This window comes from Salvelinus namaycush, chromosome 37 (assembly GCF_016432855.1).
Source record: "Salvelinus namaycush isolate Seneca chromosome 37, SaNama_1.0, whole genome shotgun sequence".
Lineage (NCBI taxonomy): Eukaryota > Metazoa > Chordata > Actinopteri > Salmoniformes > Salmonidae > Salvelinus > Salvelinus namaycush.
The window spans coordinates 26,496,103-26,520,090 of record NC_052343.1 but is presented as its reverse complement, the minus strand read 5'-3'; the positions used below and the strand labels follow the sequence as shown (position 1 = coordinate 26,520,090).

At 43.4% G+C, this 23,988-nt stretch overlaps 1 protein-coding gene across 1 annotated transcript; it reads right to left on the bottom strand.

Annotated features, from left to right (window-relative positions):
* Positions 1-14,174: 14,174 nt before the first annotated feature.
* LOC120031531 (protein ALP1-like) lies at positions 14,175-16,426 on the bottom strand (the record flags this gene model as incomplete). The annotated part of the gene is made up of 3 exons (XM_038977322.1): positions 16,205-16,426; positions 14,590-15,418; positions 14,175-14,201 (listed from the first exon to the last, which is right to left on the bottom strand). Coding segments are annotated over exons 2-3 (732 nt in total), but the record flags the coding sequence as incomplete, so codon positions are not given.
* Positions 16,427-23,988: the final 7,562 nt, after the last annotated feature.

The window sequence follows — 23,988 nt, the reverse complement described above, 5'->3', positions numbered from 1 at the left end:
TTGACTTGTTTTAAGGACATTACATCAAAGTTGGATCAGCCTGTAGTGTGGTTTTCCACTTTAATTTTGAGTGTGACTCCAAATCCAAACCTCCATGGGTTGATAAATTTGATTTCCATTGATAATTTTTGTGTGATTTTGTTGTCAGCACATTCAACTATGTAAAGAAAAAAGTATTTAATAAGAATATTTCATTCATTCAGATCTAGGATGTGTTATTTTAGTGTTCCCTTTATTTTTTTGAGCAGTGTATATATATATATATACTAAAATAATCAATGGGTATATATATATATACCCATTGATTCTTTTAGTATCTAACTTATGTCTCATGAGCTTAGTTCAACTGTTGCACCCCATCAGAATATCAGGTGGTTTAACACTTCGAACACACCGACTGTGTCATTGCATCACTGCTGCATAACATTTTGCGCGGCTAGGCAACTATACTGATGCAGGTATCTTTTGCAGATGGTCGCATGCGGTTGGACACATGGAGGAGAGAATCATTTTCGCAGTATCCTCAAAACCGTGTCTTTTTGACACAACTGCTGACAGCTACAGGGACATAAACACAAAAAATGCTGCTTGGAGACAAGTGTCCACGATAGTAGGATTGCCAGGTCAGTTTAGTAGTGAGCTTGTGCTAGATGTGGCTAGTTAACGTTAGCTAGCTAGCTAACCTAGCTTGCTAACCTAGCCAATAAGGTGTGTGTGTGTGTGTGAAAAAAATAGTCATATAAATTATGCTAGTTACTACCCCTGATAACTTTATCAAATAATCATGTTTGAAAGAGTGTGAGTGTGTATGTCAGATAAATAGTAATAGAAATGGTAGATACTACTGTACCCCTGATAATTTGGTCAGATAACCGTGTGTGTCTGTGTGTATATGTTAGTGGGTGATGTCGTGGAAAATCGTATTACAAATATAACACTTACAAGAACTTGTGAATTCAATAAAGGCTTTTAATACAAAATATCAGAAGCCGTGTCAGTCCGCGGAAAAGACCAATTTCCATAAGCACTGGCTCTGTTCTTATACACATACATCAAATGAGTCCATCCCACATGCAAATGAAGTTCCTTCCCTCAGTCCATCTGCCACCATTATCTTTTAGTTTAAGCTTCCTGCTTGTTCACGCCCAATAACGCCCATATCTGCTTTCAGTTAGGTTATAATGGTGGCAGGACCCCTTCTTGTCCTAAAAATAATATATGTCCATCTATCCTATGGGCCTATGTCTTTGGCCTTCGTACTTATGTTTAGCTTGGTGTGCTCTTTGGTATGTTTGCCCTTATTAGGATCAGCAGACTATGTGTCCCTCTAACATTAGTGTGTCCAGCTGTCCTATGCGCCTATGTGTCGCCTTCTCCTCCTGTGGTCTGATGTACAAATTTATATCTGTCCCTATATGTACCATTTACTCCCACAAATCCCTCCTCTGGGGCTAATTAGTCCCACAAACTATACTAACAGGACATCAAGATGGTGAAGGGTAATACCAAAGATGGACAACAAAAAATTATCAAATGTGAATAAAGCATACAAGTCAACTGGACCAAACATCTCCAAATCATTAATACAAAATAGGAGTAAAAGATCCAATTGGAAACATATAAATACTTACAAAACCCAACTAGACCAAAAATCTCCAACTAATGACATAAAATAGGAGTAAAAGATCTAGCTAGTATAAAATAAAACACTTATAATCAATCATTATATTGTGAAGAAGCAATGAGCATGTAGTACGTAGCCTTGCCTGAGGTTATCCCAGTTATGTAAAATAAAGAAAACAACACAATGAATATGATACCAATATAAGTAGCCTACATGCAGTTTAAAAAATAAAAATTAACACGACATCATTCTAAAATCAAACATTTCAACACGATCCTCCCTTGCAGACACCTCTCTAACAAAGTAATATCAAAAGATAACACCCTTTGTTAGACGATTAAGGGCATGGTCCGTAGACACTTGTAACCGGAATTCCCTCTGTTACCTGTTTTTAAATGATCCTATTTTTAGAAGGCAAAACTAAGTTGAATTAAAAGAAAAATGTTGTCACGTTCTGACCTTTATTTCCTTTGTTTTGTCTTTATTTAGTATGGTCAGGGCGTGAGTTGGGGTGGGCAGTCTATGTTTGTATTTCTATGTTTTCCTATTTCTGTGTTTGGCCTGATATGGTTCTCAATCAGAGGCAGGTGTTTTGTGTTGTCTCTGATTGGGAACCATATTTAGGTAGCCTGTTTTGTGTTGGGTTTTGTGGGTGGTTGTTTTCAGTCTTTGTGTGTCTGCACCAGATAGAACTGTTTCGGTTGTCACTTTTGTTGTTTTGTATTTTGAGTGTTCACCTTTATTAAAGTAAGATGAACAATTACCACGCTGCGCATTGGTCCTCCGATCCTTCTAACTTATCCTCCTCAGACGAGGAGGACGACAGCCGTTACAAATGTACATATATTTATATATATATATATACCTAAAAGATACAAACAAACATAAACTAACACAAAGCATTTGGCTTTATAGATATATTAAAAATCGTTACATAGGAACACAGTCCTCATCCTGACAGATCCGACAATCCGCTCTTTGACACTTAGCACAGAACAAAGGAACAGCATGATGAATACGTCCTTTTTTACCAAGTCCTTTTTTTTATTTTTTTATTTTTATAATTATATTTATTATTTTATTTTTTCAAAACCCATGGCAAGCATAACCACCCCCTGGAGTCACCCCATATAGACAATTAGGATTACCAAAGGGACAGTCAAGAGGTCCTCCGACAGCATTGCAAGGCTTTCCATACTTATTGGTATAATGGCCAGGGTTTCCAGGTACAGGGTTAATTACCACAGGAGGATTAACTCTTTGTACCGACATTTGTTTGACTGTTGTATGAAGCACTAAAGATTTTACCAAGGGCAAATAACAACAAAACACAATACCCAGTGCCAGTAAGCCCCCTCCCAGCATGATAGCCATTCTAGCAAACATAGCACCCCACTTTCCCAAAGTCAGGTCCAACCAATCCCAAACATGGGCATCAAACCCAGCATTAGCCTTTACTTCTGCTCTTAATCCTTTAAGTTTTGCCATAGCAATAGAGAAAGATCCATTAGGTGCAGTATTATTGGGAATAAAGGTGCAACATTCATCTCCAAACATTACACAAACACCCCCCTTTTCTGCTAAGAGCCAGTTGAGAGCTTGTCTATTCTGCCATGTCATTTTACTGGTTGCCTCTACCTGTTCTCCTAAAGCTGTAAATGCAGAGTCAGTATAATTAATGAATCTTTGTTGATTATAGTAAATCATTTATCCACTCTAAGTTTTTATTAGGTGTTATCCACAGGAATATTGATTCAAATCCTGATTTAATCTCATCTCTTGCTTTGTACTCATTAGGAACACCTCTAGGTTGGCCTATTGCATCCAAATAGACCTTGGGGTCAGACTTATATTCTCTTTTTACTCTGTTTTTAGTATTTTGTTGCTTAGCATCACTAGGATCCCATTCAGTGCCACTTATCTGTTGAATTAACCTAACTCTTGCACAAAGGCCTGTCCATCCTTTTGGTAATGTTGCCCTTAATCTTTGCCTTCCACATACCCAGAAGAAATCTGCCACTACCATAGTCTGTTCTTCATACGGTGCAATTAATGGTAGTGCTAGAGTTTGATTTTTACAATCATCATGAACAAATACTTTTCCCACCCAACTTCCAGCTGCTTGATAAGTAGCCCTTTCTGGAGTGTCCGCATTCCAATTGGTGTCCTTAGTTAACTTCTTCTGGCTGCAAGCCCGAGGCCGGCCACAATATGACAACAGCCACTTCAAGTGCAGGGCGCGAAATTCAAAATATATTTTTTAGAAATATTTAACTTTCACACATTAACAAGTCCAATACAGCAAATGAAAGGTACACATCTTGTGAATCCAGCCAACATGTCCGATTTTTTTAATGTTTTACAGCGAAAACAGCACGTATATTTATGTTAGCTCACCACCAAATACAAAAAAGGACAGACATTTTTCCTCCTTCTGCTAATCGCTGCAGTACTTTTAGTGAGTCAGAGTGGCACTGTTCTACTGTTGAGGCACAGATCAACAGGTCATCCACATATTGGATCAGAGTGCCATCAAGCATTAATTCTTACAAATCAGCTCTCAGTATTTGATTGAATAAATGTGGGCTATGCTTAAATCCCTGTGGAATTCTTGTGTAAGACAGAGTTTTGCCTCTGTATCTAAATGCAAACAAATGCCTACATTCTTCCGCCAGAGGTATACTAAAAAAACGCTCCACATAGGTCAATAACGGTAAAGTATTTGGCATCAGGGGGAACATTGGTCAACAGCGTGTGAGGGTTTGGGACTTCAGCGGGACAATCCTGAGCAATGTCATTTATAGCTCTTAAGTCATGAACCAGTCTCCATTTTTTACCATTGGCCTTAAGAACAGGTAGCAGGGGTGTATTGCAACGACTGGGCATCTCTATCAATACACCTGCCCTGATCAGTCCTTCAATTGTCAATCTTATCCCTTCTTCAGCCTCAGGCTTCGTAGGATACTGGGCTTTCCAAGGAGGTTTAGCATCAGGTTTTATTTTGATGCTAACAGGACTTGCTGACTTCACTAACCCTACGTCTGTATCATGTTGTGACCATACCTCTGGTGGTATGATCTTTTCCATTTCTTCTCTGAGTTCTTCTCTGACTAATCAGTCCTATTACCTCACCTAACATTACCTGTTGGCTTGCACTGACCTCTACCTCCCTGGGATCACCAATCAACATTGTAGTGGTTACTATTTTGATAAATGCTTTATCTTTTGAATGGAATATTAATGGATTGTCTGTTTTATCCCAACTCTTTTTCCCAGCTTTCTTCATCATCGGTCCTAGATCTTTTGATCTAAATCCCTGATTTACCAGCAATGTAATGTGAGGGACAGAGTCAGAGACATTGAACCATTTTTGCACAAATTCAGATCCGTCTCCATCCATCACATCCATTGCGGCTCCCTGCTTTCCAATGATCACATACTGAGACATTATTGGTGCTTTCCTTCCATTTGCCCCCATAACCCAGAGTTGTTCTAGCAAGGGGTCCTGATGAGGATCAAATTGCATTGTGCAGTGATATTCAGATTTTGCTCTAACTGCTTTAGGTATTTGGGCCTGAATGAATTTACCCCACTTCCTTACGGTCCTATCTACATCTGCCTCAATGCCTCCTAACCAATATACGTTAGCTGTCTCTTCTGCAGTCACCACTGGTAATTGTAATCCTGTTCTTTCTATTATTATTCCATCGGGAGAACATTTAATTTGTATGCCCATTTTACATAGAGCATCCCTTCCTAATAAATGAATTGGTGTTTGATCTGATACCAATATTGGAATTGTGGCTGATTTGCCATCAGCCGTCAGACGAACTGGAGCAGTCATTGGAATTAACTGCGTATTTCCCGAGAATCCTATTGTTTTGGCATATTTACCAGACATAGGGAGATGAGAGGCATAATTTGGACTCACACAAGTGTAAGTGGCTCCAGTATCTATCATCATGGGTGTGCCTCTTTTCTCTATTTGAACCTGCAGCATGTTCTTGGTCAGCCCCTGCTGTTATTATTGGAAACTGACCCTCCCCCGTAGGATTCTCTGGGCATCCCTAGTATGTTTGATTAGGCCCTGACCATGGGTTCACAGGGCCCGAAGGCTGGTTTGGGCTGCCCCGCCATCCATCATCTTGATTCCAACCATTCTGATTTTCAGTACCAGGTGGTTGCCAGCCCCTTGGGTGTTGTTTGTTGGTGGTGGTCTTCTATTTGTATTTCCTTCAGTCCGATCCTGCCATGGGTGTGTAGGGCAGTCTCGTCTGTTGTGTCCTGTTTGATCACATCCCCAACAGGTACAAGGTGGCCCTCGAGGGTTCCTGGTCCCTTTTCCCTGATCAGACCGTACATTTTTCTGTAGTTTTTTTCCCACCATTTCAATTCGGGGGCTGTGTGTACACATTTACTACTGGCAGTGCGGTTGGCATTTGGGACTGCCTGGGGCTGAGCAGCTGTGGCTCTCCTGGGGAGACAGCAGCCATTGTTCCCATCTCTGGCACAGGGGTCGTTACTGCGGCCTGGACTTTCTTCTTCCCTTTGTTGGTTAGTTCGTCCAACTGTAACTGGGTCAGTCTCCTCTGAATATCCTTTCCTTGTTCCATCTGGATCACATAGTCACAGAATTCTTTGTAAGGTTTTGAAGTAAGTCCCACCATATCCTCCAGCCTGCTCTTTACTGGCTGGGGCATGGCTTCTATCACTGAACTCCGGAACATAGTTGTCATTAATTCGTTCCCCTCAGGATCTTGTTCTGTTTCCATCCTCCATCTTTTCAGCTGCCCATGTAGGTATGTGGCTGGGTTTTCTGTGTCCCCAATAGCTTCACCTCTCAGTCCTTTGGGATCCAATTTTGTTGGATATGCTGTTCTTAAAGCGCGCCAGATGGCTGGTCTGTGTCTGTTGAACAGTAGTCCATCATTTATCACTCCCCCTTCTGTGCCATCGATGCCACCGTCCTGCCTCATCTCTCCCATAGTACGCATGCTCGTTACCCTGGCCAGTAGTGCCCTTATGTCACCCACCGCCAGCAATTTCCCTACTGTATGTTTTTCAAAGGTTCCGTTCCATTTTCCCGCCCCCTCATGTAGATCTGGTAGACGGACAACCAACCCCTCCAGGTCCTGTGTAGCCCATGGTGTATAGTGTCCCTGGGTGCCTTTTATCAGAATTTGACACTGCCCTGTATAGTAACCAACTTTCTTTTCTGACCCCCTTCTGCGAGCTCTAAGATAGTGTTCTACAGACTCATTTCTCATGTCTTCCTGTGCATCCCAGACTGGATCTCTATTCTCTCGCTGTTCGCTCTCCCTACTCCTTCCTATATCTAATCCCAGTTCTTTACATTCCTCCTGTAGCCGTGATATTTGATCTTCCGTTTGTATTCTATTGTATCTGTGGCTATCGTCCTCTTGTCCTTCTGACTCACAAAGACTCCGTTCTTCTTGGAGATCTGCTAACAGTCCCAAGCTTTTCCTAAGGTATATTTCCCTTCCTTCTTTTGCTCCCTTCCTTCTTCCTTTTGTACATGGCTTTGATGACTCCTTTCCATCCTTCGCCATTTCTATTTCAGCCAGGGGTTTTCTCAGGCCTTCATAGCAATTGAAACCTTCTTCTGTTCTTGGGTTTTTCACAGTCCTTTTCTTGTCTCTGTCCGTTGAGTGAGAGGATGCACATGCTGCCTCAGGCGTGCCAGCTTCTTCTTCTTCTTCCTTCACTTCCACTTCGCCTTTTATTTCTATGTGTCCAGTTATCATTGGAAATTGCCCATCGGAATAAGGTGGGGGGTTAGCCACCCACTCTTCTTTCCCCTTCTGTGCTTTGTCATCTTTCTTCAGCATTTCTCTTGCTGTCTTCATGCTTTGTAACAGGCCAGTTCCTTCTTCTTTGAACATCTTCAGTATTTCATTCTCTCTTTCCCGTTTATACCTCCTTTTCTGTTTCTTGTCATTCGGTGTATAGTTCTTTATCAGCGTCTCCATTTCCTCACACACAGTGACATCCAATGTTCCCACCGCTGGCCATTTGGTGTTTAGCTTTTTTGTGCGTTTCTCCTATTTTATAGAAGTCTTTATTATTTATTTTTTGCTCAGGCGGTGTCTCGCCCCTAAGATCTCTACTGGTGTTCTGTTCATTTTATCCACTTGTTTATTCTGTTTTTCCAGCTAAAAAGCTGGACTTAATGTTTAGGATTTTATCTAATACCTTTTCTTTCTAATTTATTTATTTATACTGCCTATTCTTTCTTATTTCTACTTTCTTTCTTTATTGGTTAATTCCTAATTTACTGTTAGTGAGGCAAGCCTCTCCTGCTCTCCTCTCTTGTCCTGGCCTCAGTATCTTTTACACCTCTTCTGTCCTTCAGGCTATTTTTAAATTACAGCCTCTGCTGCTACAGAGTGCCTGGTCGCCTGCTGTTTCCTCCTATTTCGTTACAGGGCTCGTGATATTTTTAATATGTGTTCTAGACTTATATTTGTGTCTCTCATGCAGTTTTGTTACTTTATTCTAGACAGCCTATATTTATTTTAACCACGTAGTATAATTTTGATTTATCTGTATATTTTTCCTACTTCGCATCCGTTACATACTATCTGTGCCCTGTTTAATACCTCTTTTTAACACCTATTGTATTTTTTACAATGGTCGTTTAACAAATTATCACGTCAATGTTTTATCCTTATTTATAACTTATTTTTGCCCAATGTCTAGCGATTTCGTTCCTCTTCTTAGTAAGTTAAATGCACTCTCCTTCTCAAATTACACTCAGTTATCTGTCACAGAGAGGCTTGCGCATTCCTCTCCTGACCAGTTGGCACAAACACACACACACACACTCTTTCACAATTCTAGCTTGCTCTGATACATTTTCTCAATACAGAGACATTTTCATTCAGGCTTCATTTGTTAACGCATACCCTTCGTTTTACCTAAAACGACCTATAGTTCTTTCTACTAAACTTAATTCACTTCCTCAACATAAGCCAGATCTGTTCTATAGGATTTTTTCCGGTATGACGAGACTACTGCATAACCGGGTCAGCCTGTCTTCATACCCTCTTCACCCACCCAATACTGGCCTCTATTCCGTATTAGAGCAATATCGTGGCGTGACCTACCGATTTACAGACCCCCGTTTAGCTAGACGGAGCGTTTTATCCGCAGGATTTATTTTGCAGTTGAACCCAGCCAAATCGGGTCAGCGTTCTTCCGCTCCCTATTTATTCACCCGTTCAGTCCCCCTCTTCTTAACAGGAGCGTTTAGCCGTGAATTATGCCACCCAAGCGGACCCCTTTCTAAAATGTTCTTTTTTAAAGGGCGGTATCGTGGACTTTCTAACTACTTATTTATTTTGACCGTATGGGCAGACAGCCGCAGCCCCACACCGGGCCAGGCAGCTCAGCCAGAGAGCGCAAACAGCTGCACCAGTCAGGCCACACAAGGTCCCCAAATGAATGGTCTGGTGAGAGGGGCAGTCCGAATCACACACACTCGACTCAAGTCGCCCGCTCAGGTTGATTGGGCTGTGTTTACGCACATCCCAAAACAAATCCCGAGACAGTCGAGCCCGGCCAAGCAGAATCAGACGGAACAACTCCCCTCAACCAACCCAAACACGTGGGTCCGTTCGAACGGTCCGATCAGAACGAGTGCAAGCCCCCTCCGCTAATCGCCCGACACCCGCAAGGTTCACAGCCCCTACTCACTTAGTCCCTACACATGCACATATATGTTTACTTTTGACAACCCCCAAAATCACACATGCATGCAATTCATTGAATTCAAAAGTTCTTAGCATTTACTGGGTTTTTAGGAAATTTAAAGAGAGACCTACGTGACGCCCTTCTCGCTGAGACAGGATCTCTGAAGCAATTTATACAAACTTTCAACTATGGTTTACCTTTTTATAGTTGGGTGGCCACCTTGTTTGCTAGATTGTCCAAAGAAACTATCACCAGCCCGGAACGTCACTCCGTGGTCCCTGTCTCTCCTGGCAAGCTCGCCAAGTCTGTCGTGGAAAATCGTATTACAAATATAACACTTACAAGAACTTGTGAATTCAATAAAGGCTTTTAATACAAAATATCAGAAGCTGTGTCAGTCCGCGGAAAAGACCAATTTCCATAAGCACTGGCTCTGTTCTTATACACATACATCAAATGAGTCCATCCCACATGCAAATGAAGTTCCTTCCCTCAGTCCATCTGCCACCATTATCTTTTAGTTTAAGCTTCCTGCTTGTTCACGCCCAATAACGCCCATATCTGCTTTCAGTTAGGTTATAATGGTGGCAGGACCCCTTCTTGTCCTAAAAATAATATATGTCCATCTATCCTATGGGCCTATGTCTTTGGCCTTCGTACTTATGTTTAGCTTGGTGTGCTCTTTGGTATGTTTGCCCTTATTAGGATCAGCAGACTATGTGTCCCTCTAACATTAGTGTGTCCAGCTGTCCTATGCGCCTATGTGTCGCCTTCTCCTCCTGTGGTCTGATGTACAAATTTATATCTGTCCCTATATGTACCATTTACTCCCACGGTGACATGTTCATGATATCTATCTAATAACTATAGTTATGCTAGATAATGGTTTGGCTTATCATGTTCATGTCTATGTAGAAGAAGACTGTAGGAGGAAGTGGAGAGGACTCAGGGACAGGTATCAGAGAGAGAGAAGGGCAGAGAAAGAGAATAAGAGGTCTGGGTCAGCAGCTTCAGGCCAGCAGCCTTGTAGCCTTCTGCTACATTCTTTCTTTTCTGGATACATTTATTATGCCTATGGCAACGAGTGGCAATTTTACAGCCAGACGCTCTACTACGTCATCCACAAGTGTTGTCAACACCGGTGCATCAAGACCCTCAACGTCATCTACAAGTGCGACCATCACCTCCACCGGTGCAGCGAGACCCTCTACAACGTCTACATCATCCACAAGTATGACCACCACCGGTGCAGCGAGACCCTCTACAACGTCTACATCATCCACAAGTATGACCACCACCGGTGCAGCGAGACCCTCTACAACGTCTACATCATCCACGAGTATGACCACTACCGGTGCAGCGAGACCCTCTACAACGTCTACATCATCCACAAGTATGACCACTACCGGTGCAGCGAGACCCTCTACAACGTCTACATCATCCACGAGTATGACCACTACCGGTGCAGCGAGACCCTCTACAACGTCTACATCATCCACAAGTATGACCACCACCGGTGCAGCGAGACCCTCTACAACGTCTACATCATCCACAAGTATGACCACTACCGGTGCAGCGAGACCCTCTACAACGTCTACATCATCCACAAGTATGACCACCACCGGTGCAGCGAGACCCTCTACAACGTCTACATCATCCACAAGTATGACCACTACCGGTGCAGCGAGACCCTCTACAACGTCTACATCATCCACAAGTATGACCACTACCGGTGCAGCGAGACCCTCTACAACGTCTACATCATCCACAAGTATGACCACCACCGGTGCAGCCATGGAAGATGATGAAATGGAGGAAGCACCTCTGGATCTAGGACCACCTGAGATTATTATGAACCTCACGGAAGTGACCACTGAGGACCTTGTTGAACAGGATGTGGCCGTGGAGACAAACGAGGAGAGAAATAGAGAGAAACGAAGAGGAACAACGTCACACCAGGCGTCATCGGAGGTACCAGCCCCCAGATCCACTCAATTCATTTCAGCAGAGGCTCCTCCAAGCCGTCGAGAGGGATGCAGCCCAACCTGATGCTCACAGGAAGGAGGATGAAGAGACCCTCTTTGCCATGAGCCTGGTGCCAACACTGAAGAGGCTGCCTCAGCAAAGAAAAGCAGCAGTCAAGGTTAAAATGTATCAGCTGCTTTTCAAAGCTGAGTTCAATGGTACGTTTTTTTTTTCTCCACATCACAGGTAGTGTCATAAGTGTTGCGACAGTGAAGTAAAGTAGGTCATTTTTACAGTATACTCATGTAGGCTAATTGGTATTTCAGATCAAAGTATTAATATGAGGCAAATGTATAGCTGTTGTTTCTAGGTTAGATAATATCCCAAAACAACAGTTTGCTGTCTAAATATTTGCCTGTCATATTCATCTTTTGATCTGAAATACAAATTCCATGAGTAAACAGCGAGTATTACCAACTTTACCGCACTGTTCCAATATTTATGCCTCTAACTACACTATACAAGCAGTATTTAGTTAACATAAATCTCACCTTTTATGGTGTCATATTATGTTAAGCTTGTATGTGTTTTTCTCTTCCCTTCCAGAGATGGAGTCAATTTAGCCGAGCAGCTCACAGGAAGGACAGGAAGAGGAGAGGAAGGACAGGGAGAGGAGAGGAAGGACAGGAAGAGGAGAGGAAGGACAGGAAAGACAGGAAGGACAGGGAGAGGAGAGGAAGGACAGGGAGAGGAGAGGAAGGACAGGAAGAGGAGAGGAAGGACAGGAAGGACAGGAAGCGGAGAGGAAGGACAGGAAGAGGAAAGGAAGGACAGGAAGAGGAGAGGAAGGACAGGAAGGACAGGAAGCGGAGAGGAAGGACAGGAAGAGGAGAGGAAGGACAGGAAGAGGAGAGGAAGGACAGGAAGAGGAGAGGAAGGACAGGAAGAGGAGAGGAAGGACAGGAAGAGGACAGGAAGGACAGGAAGAGGAGAGGAAGGACAGGAAGAGGAGAGGAAGGACAGGAAGAGGACAGGAAGGACAGGAAGAGGAGAGGAAGGACAGGAAGAGGAGAGGAAGGACAGGAAGAGGAGAGGAAGGACAGGAAGAGGAGAGGAGAGGAAGGACAGGAAGAGGACAGGAAGGACAGGAAGAGGACAGGAAGGGCAGGAAGAGGAGAGGAAGGACAGGAAGAGGAGAGGAAGGACAGGAAGAGGAGAGGAAGGACAGGAAGAGGAGAGGAAGGACAGGAAGAGGAGAGGAAGGACAGGAAGAGGACAGGAAGGACAGGAAGAGGAGAGGAAGGACAGGAAGAGGAGTTGTCTGGTTGTTGTTTTGACCTCCCTCATTGTACCTTTCTTTTCACACACGTCAGTTCTGTTTAAATTCAGTCAATTCATAAAGTCATTTGTTTATAAAGTCTTAGGATAGCATTCATTATTAGTGTTACATAGATTTCTGAATTGACCGAATTTAAACTCATACACCAGAGAATTCACAGATGCTCTTGTTGGTCTCTTACGAGACTGAAGGTGAATATATTTCTTTCATTTAAAACCACTTGAAAACCAGGGTGTTGAAACTTTTTGTGAAGTTATGTTCCATCGACTGGTCCATGACGTCCAGGGGCCATTTGTTTGTTTAGCTGTGTTATGGCTACATATTATTTTCTTTTTTCAGAGAGAGACACACCTCTCCTCCACTCCTCTCTGTACCTCAGATCTCCTGTGCCCTGCCCTCTCTCTCTTTATGTCCATGTCTGAAGTTCCCCTACTACGTCTAGGCTTTATGAGTAGTCCCTGTATCGGTCTGCAGTTGTGCCAAAAATACATGCTCTTGTTGTTCTCTTACAGATTACAGGCTACACATTCATTTTTTTTTTTTTACACGCACACACACCTTTCAATAGTTGTATTTTTTTTTTAAATTACAACACACATACCTATCATGTTCTTTCCTGTACTTGAATACTTATTACATTATAATGTTTTCATAGTTGTTTCAGTTGTTTATTAATATCTCATTTAGACTTAATCTGCTTATTTCTTCCCTACACCTTTGCAGACAAGATGAAAGTAAAAACACATTCTCTTCCTAATTAGTTTTTTTTCCCACCTGTATTTTGTCAGGCCAGTGAACATGGTGGTAAACTACTATTTGTATGGACCCTAGGTTACCCTTTCCCTTTGTTATCATACTAACTGTGTGTCGTATAACCTTAATTACTGCTCCTGCTCACCTGATGTACCATGCCAGGTGTGTATAATACTGACGTTAATGGGAGAGGGAAGGGTTTAAGGTGTGGTCTTTACTCCCAAATGTCACTTAAATATCAAATCCAATCAAATTTATTTATATAGCCCTTCTTACATCAGCTGATATCTCAAAGTGCTGTACAGAAACCCAGCCTAAAACCCCAAACAGCAAGCAATGCAGGTGTAGAAGCACGGTGGCTAGGAAAAACTCCCTAGAAAGGCCAAAACCTAGGAAGAAACCTAGAGAGGAACCAGGCTATGAGGGGTGGCCAGTCCTCTTCTGGCTGTGCCGGGTGGAGATTATAACAGAACATGGCCAAGATGTTCAAATGTTCATAAATGACCAGCATGGTCAAATAATGATAATCACAGTAGTTATCGAGGGTGTAGCAAGTCAGCACCTCAGGAGTAAATGTCATTTGGCTTTTCATAGCCGATCATTCAGAGTATCTTTACCACTCCTGCTGTCTCTAGAGAGTTGAAAACAGCAGGTCTGGGACAGCTAGCACGTCCGGTGAACAGGTCAGGGTTCCATAGCCGCAGGCAGAACAGTTGAAACTGGAGCAGCAGCACGGCCAGGTGGACTGGGGACAGCAAGGAGTCATCATGCCAGGTATTCCTGAGGCATGGTCCTAGGGCTCAGTTCCTCCGAGAGAGAGAAAGAAAGAGAGAATTAGAGAGAGCATACTTAAATTCACACAGGACACCGGATAAGACAGGAGAAGTACTCCAGATATAACATACTGACCCTAGCCCCCCGACACATAAACTACTGCAGCATAAATACTGGAGGCTGAGACAGGAGGGGTCAGGAGACACTGTGGCCCCATCTGAAATATAGCTTCCAAATGAAGAGAGACAATGATACATAAAGTAATCTGGGGAAAAAATGTAATTTTATGAACAATGGTGGATGGTTCTTAAAATAACCTTTGTGTTATGGGGCTCTTAAAAGAGCTGTTTCACTCCACAGCATACTGCCATGGGACTTCACCTGCTGGCAATGAGAAGTAGGTGGTCAGCTTCTCCCTCACCTGGAGTACCTGTCTGGGGGCGTTGTTGGCACCTGCCCTGGTGACATCAGGAAGTTGACCATTTGGCGTGCCCATCTCCATCCGGAGCGGGTCCTGGAATGACCTCCGCAGGTAGTTGTGGAGAACACATGTGGCCTTCACGCAGGCATCGACATTTGAGGGATTGAGACCAAGCACTCTCCGAAACATTCTCCACCGGGCTGCCAGAATCCCAAAGGCGCATTCAACAACTAACCTTGCCCTGGACAGTCGTTTGTTAAAGATCCTTACAGGCTTTGGCAATGGCAGCTGGCGTCCAGCGTAGGGCCTCATGAGGTTGGGTCTTAAAGGGAAGGCCTCGTCGCCGACGAAGACGTGGGGAACAGGTCCTAGGTCTTCAGCCCCAGGGAGTGATACAGGTGGTGGAATCTCCAGGGTGCCAACCTGAAGTGCCTGGCCGAAGGCAGAGTCCCGGAGGGTCCTGCCATCACTTCCCTTGCCGTAAGCACCAACATCGACAACACGGAAACAGTAGATGGCATCTACTACAGCCAAGAGTACAACTGAATATGTACCCTTGTAGTTGTAGAATTGCGATCCTGAGCACGGTGGAGCCTGGATTACTACATGTTTCCCGTCAATGGAGCCAAGACAGTTGGGGAAATTCCACCTCTCCAGGAACTCGGCAGCGATGGCCCTCCAGTCTTCCTCCTTGTGGACAGGCATGTATTCACCAACCAGACAGTCCCAAATGGCTTGTGCCACAGAGGGGACAATGCCTGCCACCGTGGACCGTCCAACTCGGAAGCTGAATCCTATGGTCCTGTAGGAGTCCCCTGTCTCCAAGAATCTGAAATATAATTCAAAATAATGATCAATATTGTGTGTAACTTGAATTCCACCCACATATTCTATCTACTCATATAGCTACCTCATTACAGTTTATTATGCTCTACTAATTATATTGTAATACTCATCAACCATCATTAACAATGCCTTGAAACAATACAATTCAGTCTATGATTATATCAATAAACTGTAGCCCAGGCCAACTCTACTCTTAGAAAGAATGGTACTATCTACTTAAAAGGGTTCTCCGGCTGTCCCCATAGAAGGTCCCTTTTTGGTTCCAGGTAGTACTCCTTTTGGTTTCAAGTAGAACCCTATTGGGTTCCATGTATAACCTTTTCCCCAAAGGGTTATACCTGGAACCAAAAATTGTTATCCTATGGGGAAAGCAGAAGGACACTTTTGGAACCTTTTTCTCTAAGAGTTGTGGGGTTTTGCAAAGCTTAGCGTGCTAAAATAACTATAAACTAGAAGGATTTTGCATTAATTAAAGTTTAAGCTACTGACTCATGTAAGCCTGACATTTGTCTTTGTTCTCAGGATTAACAGTTCTCATAGCCTAACCATGAGGCCACAGCCTGAAATATGTGTGTGTATGCAACAATGTACAAGAACTTAAGATATGAACAAAAATGTGAAATGTGTGTGTGTTGAGAAGGGCACTGCCCCGTGTGACCGAAACTGTGCTAATCTTAGAAAGGCACATGAGGGGTTTAGAAGAAGGGGGGTGAATCAGGAGAATGCTGACTGTGGTGTACAATAGACAATAACAGGAAATTATACACACGAAGATCATCTCTGCACCCGAAGACAAGTCGTCACATGCGCTAAGGGGCTGGACTAGCTTAAGCGCCAACACCAACGATAGGCCAGTGAGTTTAAACCATGCTGTGCCTCTATTCTAACAGGCCTGTACAGAATCAGGAACTACCTCTGTTGGAGTATAAAAGGGGAAGGGGGTAGGGTGTTGGCCGTCTTCTCTGTTTTCATCCTGCGTGATGTTACAGTGAACCCGTATATACGGAAACTGCATTTGCCATTTATTAACTCTTGAATTAAACAATTATTTTAACCAAGTTCAGGTGTGCTATTGTTCCTATCTCAGTTGAACCTTCGCAGCCTTAATAATCCTCAGTTAACCCCATCTGTTCGCGGTAGTTGGCCTCAGTATCCTCCCCGCTAGCTGCAAGCAGGGGCATCATGCCAGATGCCTTGGCCGCATCTGCAATGGATTTCTTGGCACAAGGTAAAATGCAAGCAGCGCAACATATTAGCATAAGAAACACGACTACTAGGGTCAGAAATCCAGTAACCAACATGGCAGTATACTTACCAAACAGACCAGTAAACCACGAGAACAGCCCGCCCTCCTCCACACCGGCGAGACCCCTCATCTCCACTGAGAGCTGTTGCAATCCTGTCAGAGCCTTGGTAATACTCCCATCTGGACTAGTGTCATTTGGGATGAAGGTACAGCACTGCTCCCCAAACATCTTACATACCCCACCCTGGTTAGCCAATAGCATGTCCAATGCCAATCTATTCTGTCTTGCCGTTTGTGAGGTGGCTTCTAATTGTTCAGCCAATCCAGTTAAAGCTATACGGGTATAATTGACAAATCGTTGTTGGTTATAATATATGTAATTTATCCATGCCGTTTGTCTAGCATCCACTATGGCAGGGCCTATGATGGGTAATAAATGCCATAACCCATCATTCCGTCCAATAGCCTGGAATTCATGGGGCACCCCAATCGGTACTCCTAGCATGTTAGTATGTATAGTAACCTCATCCCATGGAGCATTGCGCCTTCGTCTGGACAGAATCTTAGGCATAGTTGTCCTTTTTCCCCCCACTAACTGCTCAGCTGTGACTTCAATAATGGTCAGGGGAACAATTATGCTAGCCAATGCGCAGGTACCACTCCAATTTCCCTTTAACGTGGGGGTCAAGAATCTTTTGGGCCCACAGATCCACCACACATCAGCCACCCCCAGAGTCTAAGTCCCATCCCTGGCCAAGTATCATTCGTTCTCTGAGTCTGCCCACAGTCACTGCTGGGCAGGTGTCCATAGTTTACCCCATCCCCCACATTAGATATGCAGCTGTAATTACCTCCATATGCCTTCACACCCATTGGGGCCTTCCTAGGTGGACCTGTAGGGAACACTAGGGCTAGAGTTTGACAAAGGGTAGAGGTTGAGTTTTCGGAATAGAATCTTTCTAGTATACACTCCCATCCGTCACCTGAGTACAGTGCAAACGGGTGGGTGGCCAGTACAGGCCGGGCATAGCCACATATAACACAGTTCTGTTTACCCAGTGATCTTGCCGTGTATCGCATGTATGCCAACCACATGTTATCTCTGCCTTCATAGCCTGTCTCCGTGGCCAATTGATCACTATCCGAAATGTCTTTTATATTAATTACCTGTACCGGGTTTTGTTCAGGAGATGCAACAGCCGGAGTGGGGGACACCACGGTGGAGGAGTTCGTCTGTCCCGTAGAAGTATGGGTCTGGAGAGCAAGTTTTGTAGATACCACAATGGTAAGTGTACCCAATGTATCCATCCCAGTCCTCTCCAGCCCCAGGGTGTAAGTGCCTGCATCAGAGAGTCTAATTGATCTAATGGTTAGTAGGATTTCATCACCTTTACACAGATTTCTAGGTTTCCCAAAATCTCCCCAAGTTAGGGAGAACCTGTCTACCTTGGTGGGATCCCCAATGCTATATGGATATCCCCTCCTCCAATCCCAGAACTTCCCAGTGTTAGTTACCATAAAATCCCAATATGGACACCATTCCCCACTACATATATATGCAGGAATCCCTCGGTAAGCTCTAACTAGTCTTATGTCATAATCGTCACCTGTACATTTAGGCTGCCGGGTACACACATCCCTGTTCCTTTCCCCCTCACTCACCTCCTCTGCCTGGTTCTCATGTCCCACCTGAATAACGTGGGGGGAAGGCATGGCCTTCTTAGGCGTGTCATGTTTCTCACTTCTTTTTTGTTCCCTGTCTAAGTTGCCCAGTGTGTACCGTAGCCGCACTAGTTCCTCTTTTTCAGCTGCCATTCTGGCCTGTAGAGCTTTTATCTGCTCCCTTTCCTCTCGTAGTTTCAGTTCCTCATTCTTTTGCTCCGTAGTCAACTGGTAAGTTTTCTGTCCTTCACTGCCCCCTAGTGTCCACGTGGATGTACTACAGGGGCCACTCACTATCTCCATGCTGCGTTCACGTCCGTCTCTCCCATTGTCATTACATGTCTGTATCCTACTCAATTCTGCCACTCCCTTCTGGAGTTCCTTAGCAGACTCCAGGAGAACAACTATTTCCTCCCTTCTTCCTTGGTTCATCGGGACCCATTGTGTGTCCTCGTCATCTGGCCTTTTGTGATAGTTCACTGTCGCAGTGAGATCCAGTAGGGGGGCCATCCTGGTGGCTGGTTCGTATGGTGGGGGAGCACTTGGTTTAGGTAGTTCAGGGTATAACGGGCCCTGAGTGTTGGTGGGCGCGGCTGGGGCGGTATAACACATCTTCTTTAATTTGTCTAGCATTGCTAGGCCAATTTTTTCTTTGAGTTTCGCCTTCTCCATTGCATCCCTTACTGCCCCTTTTGTTGGTTCCCCACCTTGTTTCCACTCGGCCGCTGTCTTCATTGTTTTCCGCTTTAAGGCATCCAACATTCTTCCGGGTTCTCCCTCCGTTGGTAGTCCGGATGGGTCCATGATGGACCCATCGTCTATCCATTCTCGGTATAGTTTCTCTCCTTTCTTCTTCCATTCTTTTTCATCTTTCCCCCCATTTACCTCCAGAGTTGATTTTAATGTCTTCACCACCTTTTCTATTTGGGCCATAGTCGCCTCTTTTTATTCCGTATTTTATAATCTTGTTTTTATTTGTTACTATCTAGTGGACTATTGTTAATTCTATATTAGAGTGAATTGTATTATGTGAATTGTATTATGTGTTCTTGATTTTTATTTAAGTATGTCTGGTTACGTTATTTATATATATATGTCCTCACTTCATTTCACATAGGCCTGTCTCATTGCATACACAGAAAACACATTCATACAGTGTGACTTGTCTTATTTCCAATACGTCTTATTCAATCAGTGAACTTGTCTTATTTCCAAAATATTGCCGTTCGGTAATATGCGCATATAAACCCAACTTGTCTTATCTCCAATATTCTGCCGTTCACTTGTTACAGGGAACTTGTCTTACTCAGTGTATTGCCGTCTAGGGACCACCTAGACTTGTCTTATCTCCAATACTTCTGCCTTTCCCTGGACTGTATTGCCGTCCACTTAATCTCTTAGTCGACGAACTTGTCTTATTTCCAACACACCATGTAAAACCATAAAAATCCGTGAACCCATATTGCCGTTCCGTATTGGAACTTGTCTTATGTCCAATATTCCGCCATTCACGGTGGTTATGTTGCCGTTTGTCCTCACTCACTTCCCTAGTCTAACAGACATTTCATAATCTGACTTTATACACATACATACACACAATCAGGCTTTTAATTTCACTTCAGACACATACAGTCATTCCATTGTTATTCTGTTGGCCAACTGAAAATGCATTCGCCATTAAATAATACGTAGTTTGTTTTAACCTTACTTCAATTAAATGAACATATTGTTCGATAATTTATTAACTTACACCAGTTAGGTTTTCTCACAAAATAAATTTGGTTAACGCCAATGTGCAGACTTTTAGTTTAGACAATAGGCATCTGCTTACCTTTTTTAGTAGACCGGTCTTTTTGTGAGAGGACCCCGTCTGGCGACAGTCTCGGCCAAAGGCTGGCGCCTTGTCCAGCGAAGTTCCCTCAGATCACGTCCGGGGTCACCAATTGTTAAGGCTGCGAAGGTTCAACTGAGATAGGAACAATAGCACACCTGAACTTGGTTAAAATAATTGTTTAATTCAAGAGTTAATAAATGGCAAATGCAGTTTCCGTATATACGGGTTCACTGTAACATCACGCAGGATGAAAACAGAGAAGACGGCCAACACCCTACCCCCTTCCCCTTTTATACTCCAACAGAGGTAGTTCCTGATTCTGTACAGGCCTGTTAGAATAGAGGCACAGCATGGTTTAAACTCACTGGCCTATCGTTGGTGTTGGCGCTTAAGCTAGTCCAGCCCCTTAGCGCATGTGACGACTTGTCTTCGGGTGCAGAGATGATCTTCGTGTGTATAATTTCCTGTTATTGTCTATTGTACACCACAGTCAGCATTCTCCTGATTCACCCCCCTTCTTCTAAACCCCTCATGTGCCTCTCTAAGATTAGCACAGTTTCGGTCACACGGGGCAGTGCCCTTCTCAACACACACACATTTCACATTTTTGTTCATATCTTAAGTTCTTGTACATTGTTGCATACACACACATATTTCAGGCTGTGGCCTCATGGTTAGGCTATGAGAACTGTTAATCCTGAGAACAAAGACAAATGTCAGGCTTACATGAGTCAGTAGCTTAAACTTTAATTAATGCAAAATCCTTCTAGTTTATAGTTATTTTAGCACGCTAAGCTTTGCAAAACCCCACAGAGTGTATGTGAGTCCAATAAGAATGTAATGATTGACTGTAACTGTCTTGAACAACAATGGGTCCTGGAGAAGACTAGCCTACCTTCATCAGAGCAGAAGGCACCTCAACTTTCTTTTCATTTGGTAACATTGCATAATTAAAAAAGGATTATAAACCAACTTTGGGAAAAGTTATAGTCCTAATGAACATTCTTTAATATGGACTATTAACTAGAGAGCCCTTATGCTAGCTAGGTTGCACATAAAAACAATGTATCAAATATCAATCAATTATGGTATCAAAGGCTTTAAATGTACTAGAATGTAGCTTACCCTCCAGTAAATCGCCAGGCGTTCAACTGGGCTGTTGGACTCCCGGTTGTTGGTATCCATCCGGGCGATCCTGGCTCCAACCATCTGGAGCAGGTGATCGAACTGGCTTCGGTCCAGACGAAAGTAACTTCGGAATTCCTCTCCAAACAGTCGAAGCTCTTGAATGAGACGGTGGATCTCCCCTGCATGCGTTCGGGACTTTAACCATCTTTGGACCCACACAGACCTGCGCTTTCGGCGGGCCTGATCCCGACCCAACAGCGCGATCAAGACCACCTTCCTCAACGTTGGTCTCATTGTTGAAAGAGCCTACTCTGCTATCTTGACTATTTATTATTGCATTTCACTCCAAAACTGCATTTTGGAGGAAATTATATTATAGGCTCACAATTAATTTGTGGATGTCATCGAATAAATAATATACTTGGCAAATAAATGAATAAAAAATGTAAAGAAATTATGTAATTAAACGGTTTTTATTATGTAATCCCACATTTTGTTACTGGATATGTGTGCAACAAAAATCCAACATTCACATTTTGCTACTTTCTGTCAAGTCAACGCATATAATTTGATTTATCGAACGTATGCACCACACAGAACGCACTGCAACTGCCTCTGCAACACTATGTTGCAAGGCAAACGCAGCATTCCATTGGAAATTAATGTACTTCTGGTGTATCAAAACGCAAAAACACAGTCGGTGTGTTCGAAGCGTTAATTTTGATGTCATGGATGGTCAGTCCTTGCATCCATAGCTGTGTATGAATTTGAAAGTGGTACATTTCTCCAGGCCTATTCCTCAGCTTTTTACCAAAACAGGTGGGCTGGACGCTTTGTTATTGTTTCAATTCAGAATTCTTGCTATAATTAAGATATCTATGTATTCAATCCTAATTTATTCATCCATCCAATCGAATTACTTGCTCAAAGTTGTAACTCTTTTCCTCCTTTGTTTTCAGACTGACTGCAGTGCCGTCCAGGGCATGACAGATGCCGAACTCGCAAAATACGTGCCCAGATTTGGTGATCGTATTGCCGTAAGGCAAAAGAGAAGTGGCCGCTCTCCAGGGATCCAGTGTGTCCAAAGCTGCAGAGAAGCTTATGGAAAAATTAAAACACAGAAAGAAAAGTAATGAGAAGTCTTCAAAACTTTGTGGAAACTCCAACGCTAAGAAAACAGAACGTTCTTTCCAAGTTGGGTGGCTGGAACAAGTTGGAGTCGGCTCATTCTGCCAAGTCAGAGAGAAAAAAGATGGTGGGACAAAACAATTAAAGGCACCAAAGACTGTTACTATGGCAGAGCTGTTGGAGGTCAGTAAGGCTCTTTAATTTTCAAATGGAAAAAGCAAACTAAGACATGTCAATTATTTTGAATTCACCATGCAAGACTTTACTGAGGAAGAGCTAGACCCATCTACTTCATTGGTCAAACAATACGACCTCAGAAAAGTAAAAATGTTAAGACTATATCTTTCCAGCAAAAACAGCATCATGCTGCAGATGAAACTCTCAAGGCAGCTGCCTCTATCTCCACAGACAAGAATATCACAACTAAGTACAACAGAATCGTCAATGTTTCCTCATCTGACGACGAAAGCCTAGAATTGGAGGAAATCAGCACAGGGGACATTACCATCCGCCGCAAAGAAAGCCTGGAATCAGAGGACAATCCCATCGGCCTTCAAGCTTACCACTCCCTCCACTCACCTGGCCAGGAAGATGAGATGTCTACGTGTCAAGGCAGGCAACAGACAGGAAGGAGCCTCTTGGTACCCACTCACAACCAATGGATGAAATATCAGGTTTGAGTGATGAAATACCGGGTGCATCAGTATCAATGGACGAAGAAATTCAAGTGGGATATGCTTTTATAGATGATGAAGACAGTGCTTTGCTTGATGATATGCTTCCAATTGACATTGAGATGTTATTTTCAACTCCAAGAGGCCCATCCCACCCCCACCAAGAATACCCAGAATCAACATTTTAGTGGAAATGTGTCCCAAGACCTGAATGCTGCCTTTCAAGATGGGAGTGTTACTGTACAAGACTAGATAGAAATGGTTCTACCCAACGGGACCACAGAGAAAGGTGAGGACCATGGTGGAGTGCTGAAGGATGCCTTAAGTGGATACTGGGAAACATTAATGAGGAAGTGCACAAGTGGGACCACAATAAAAATTCCCATGACAAGGCACATGAAGAACTCGTGGGAAATTGTTGCAAAAGTGATGGTCCTTGGATAACATGGCAGGCTGGACGAGGTGCTGGGGAGCCTCACACCAACAAGCAAGAGAGTTGCTGCAGCTGTTAAACACAATACCTTAATCAAGAGGGAACAAATGATCATGGACTTTTTAAAGAAGTACATATGCAACTGCTCAACCGATCGCCTAAAGCAATTTCTCTGATTTTTCACAGGAAAGATCAATGTTGAACAATGATAATTAAGCAGCCCACCTCCTAGCGTGTGTTTGTTTGATATTGCTTCTATGGAGGTTAAATGCAAATGTAATTTAGTGTTGCTTTGTTCTGATTCTGTCTTACTTTCTTATAGGAACTTCCCTCCTCCTTAGAGTCATGCAGATGTCCTTGTGTCTTCAGCCATTAACGTCCACTTCGTTGAGCCCAAGAAGGACTTTGTGAGAAGCCCCCAATCACACACCTACGGATGTGTTTCGGA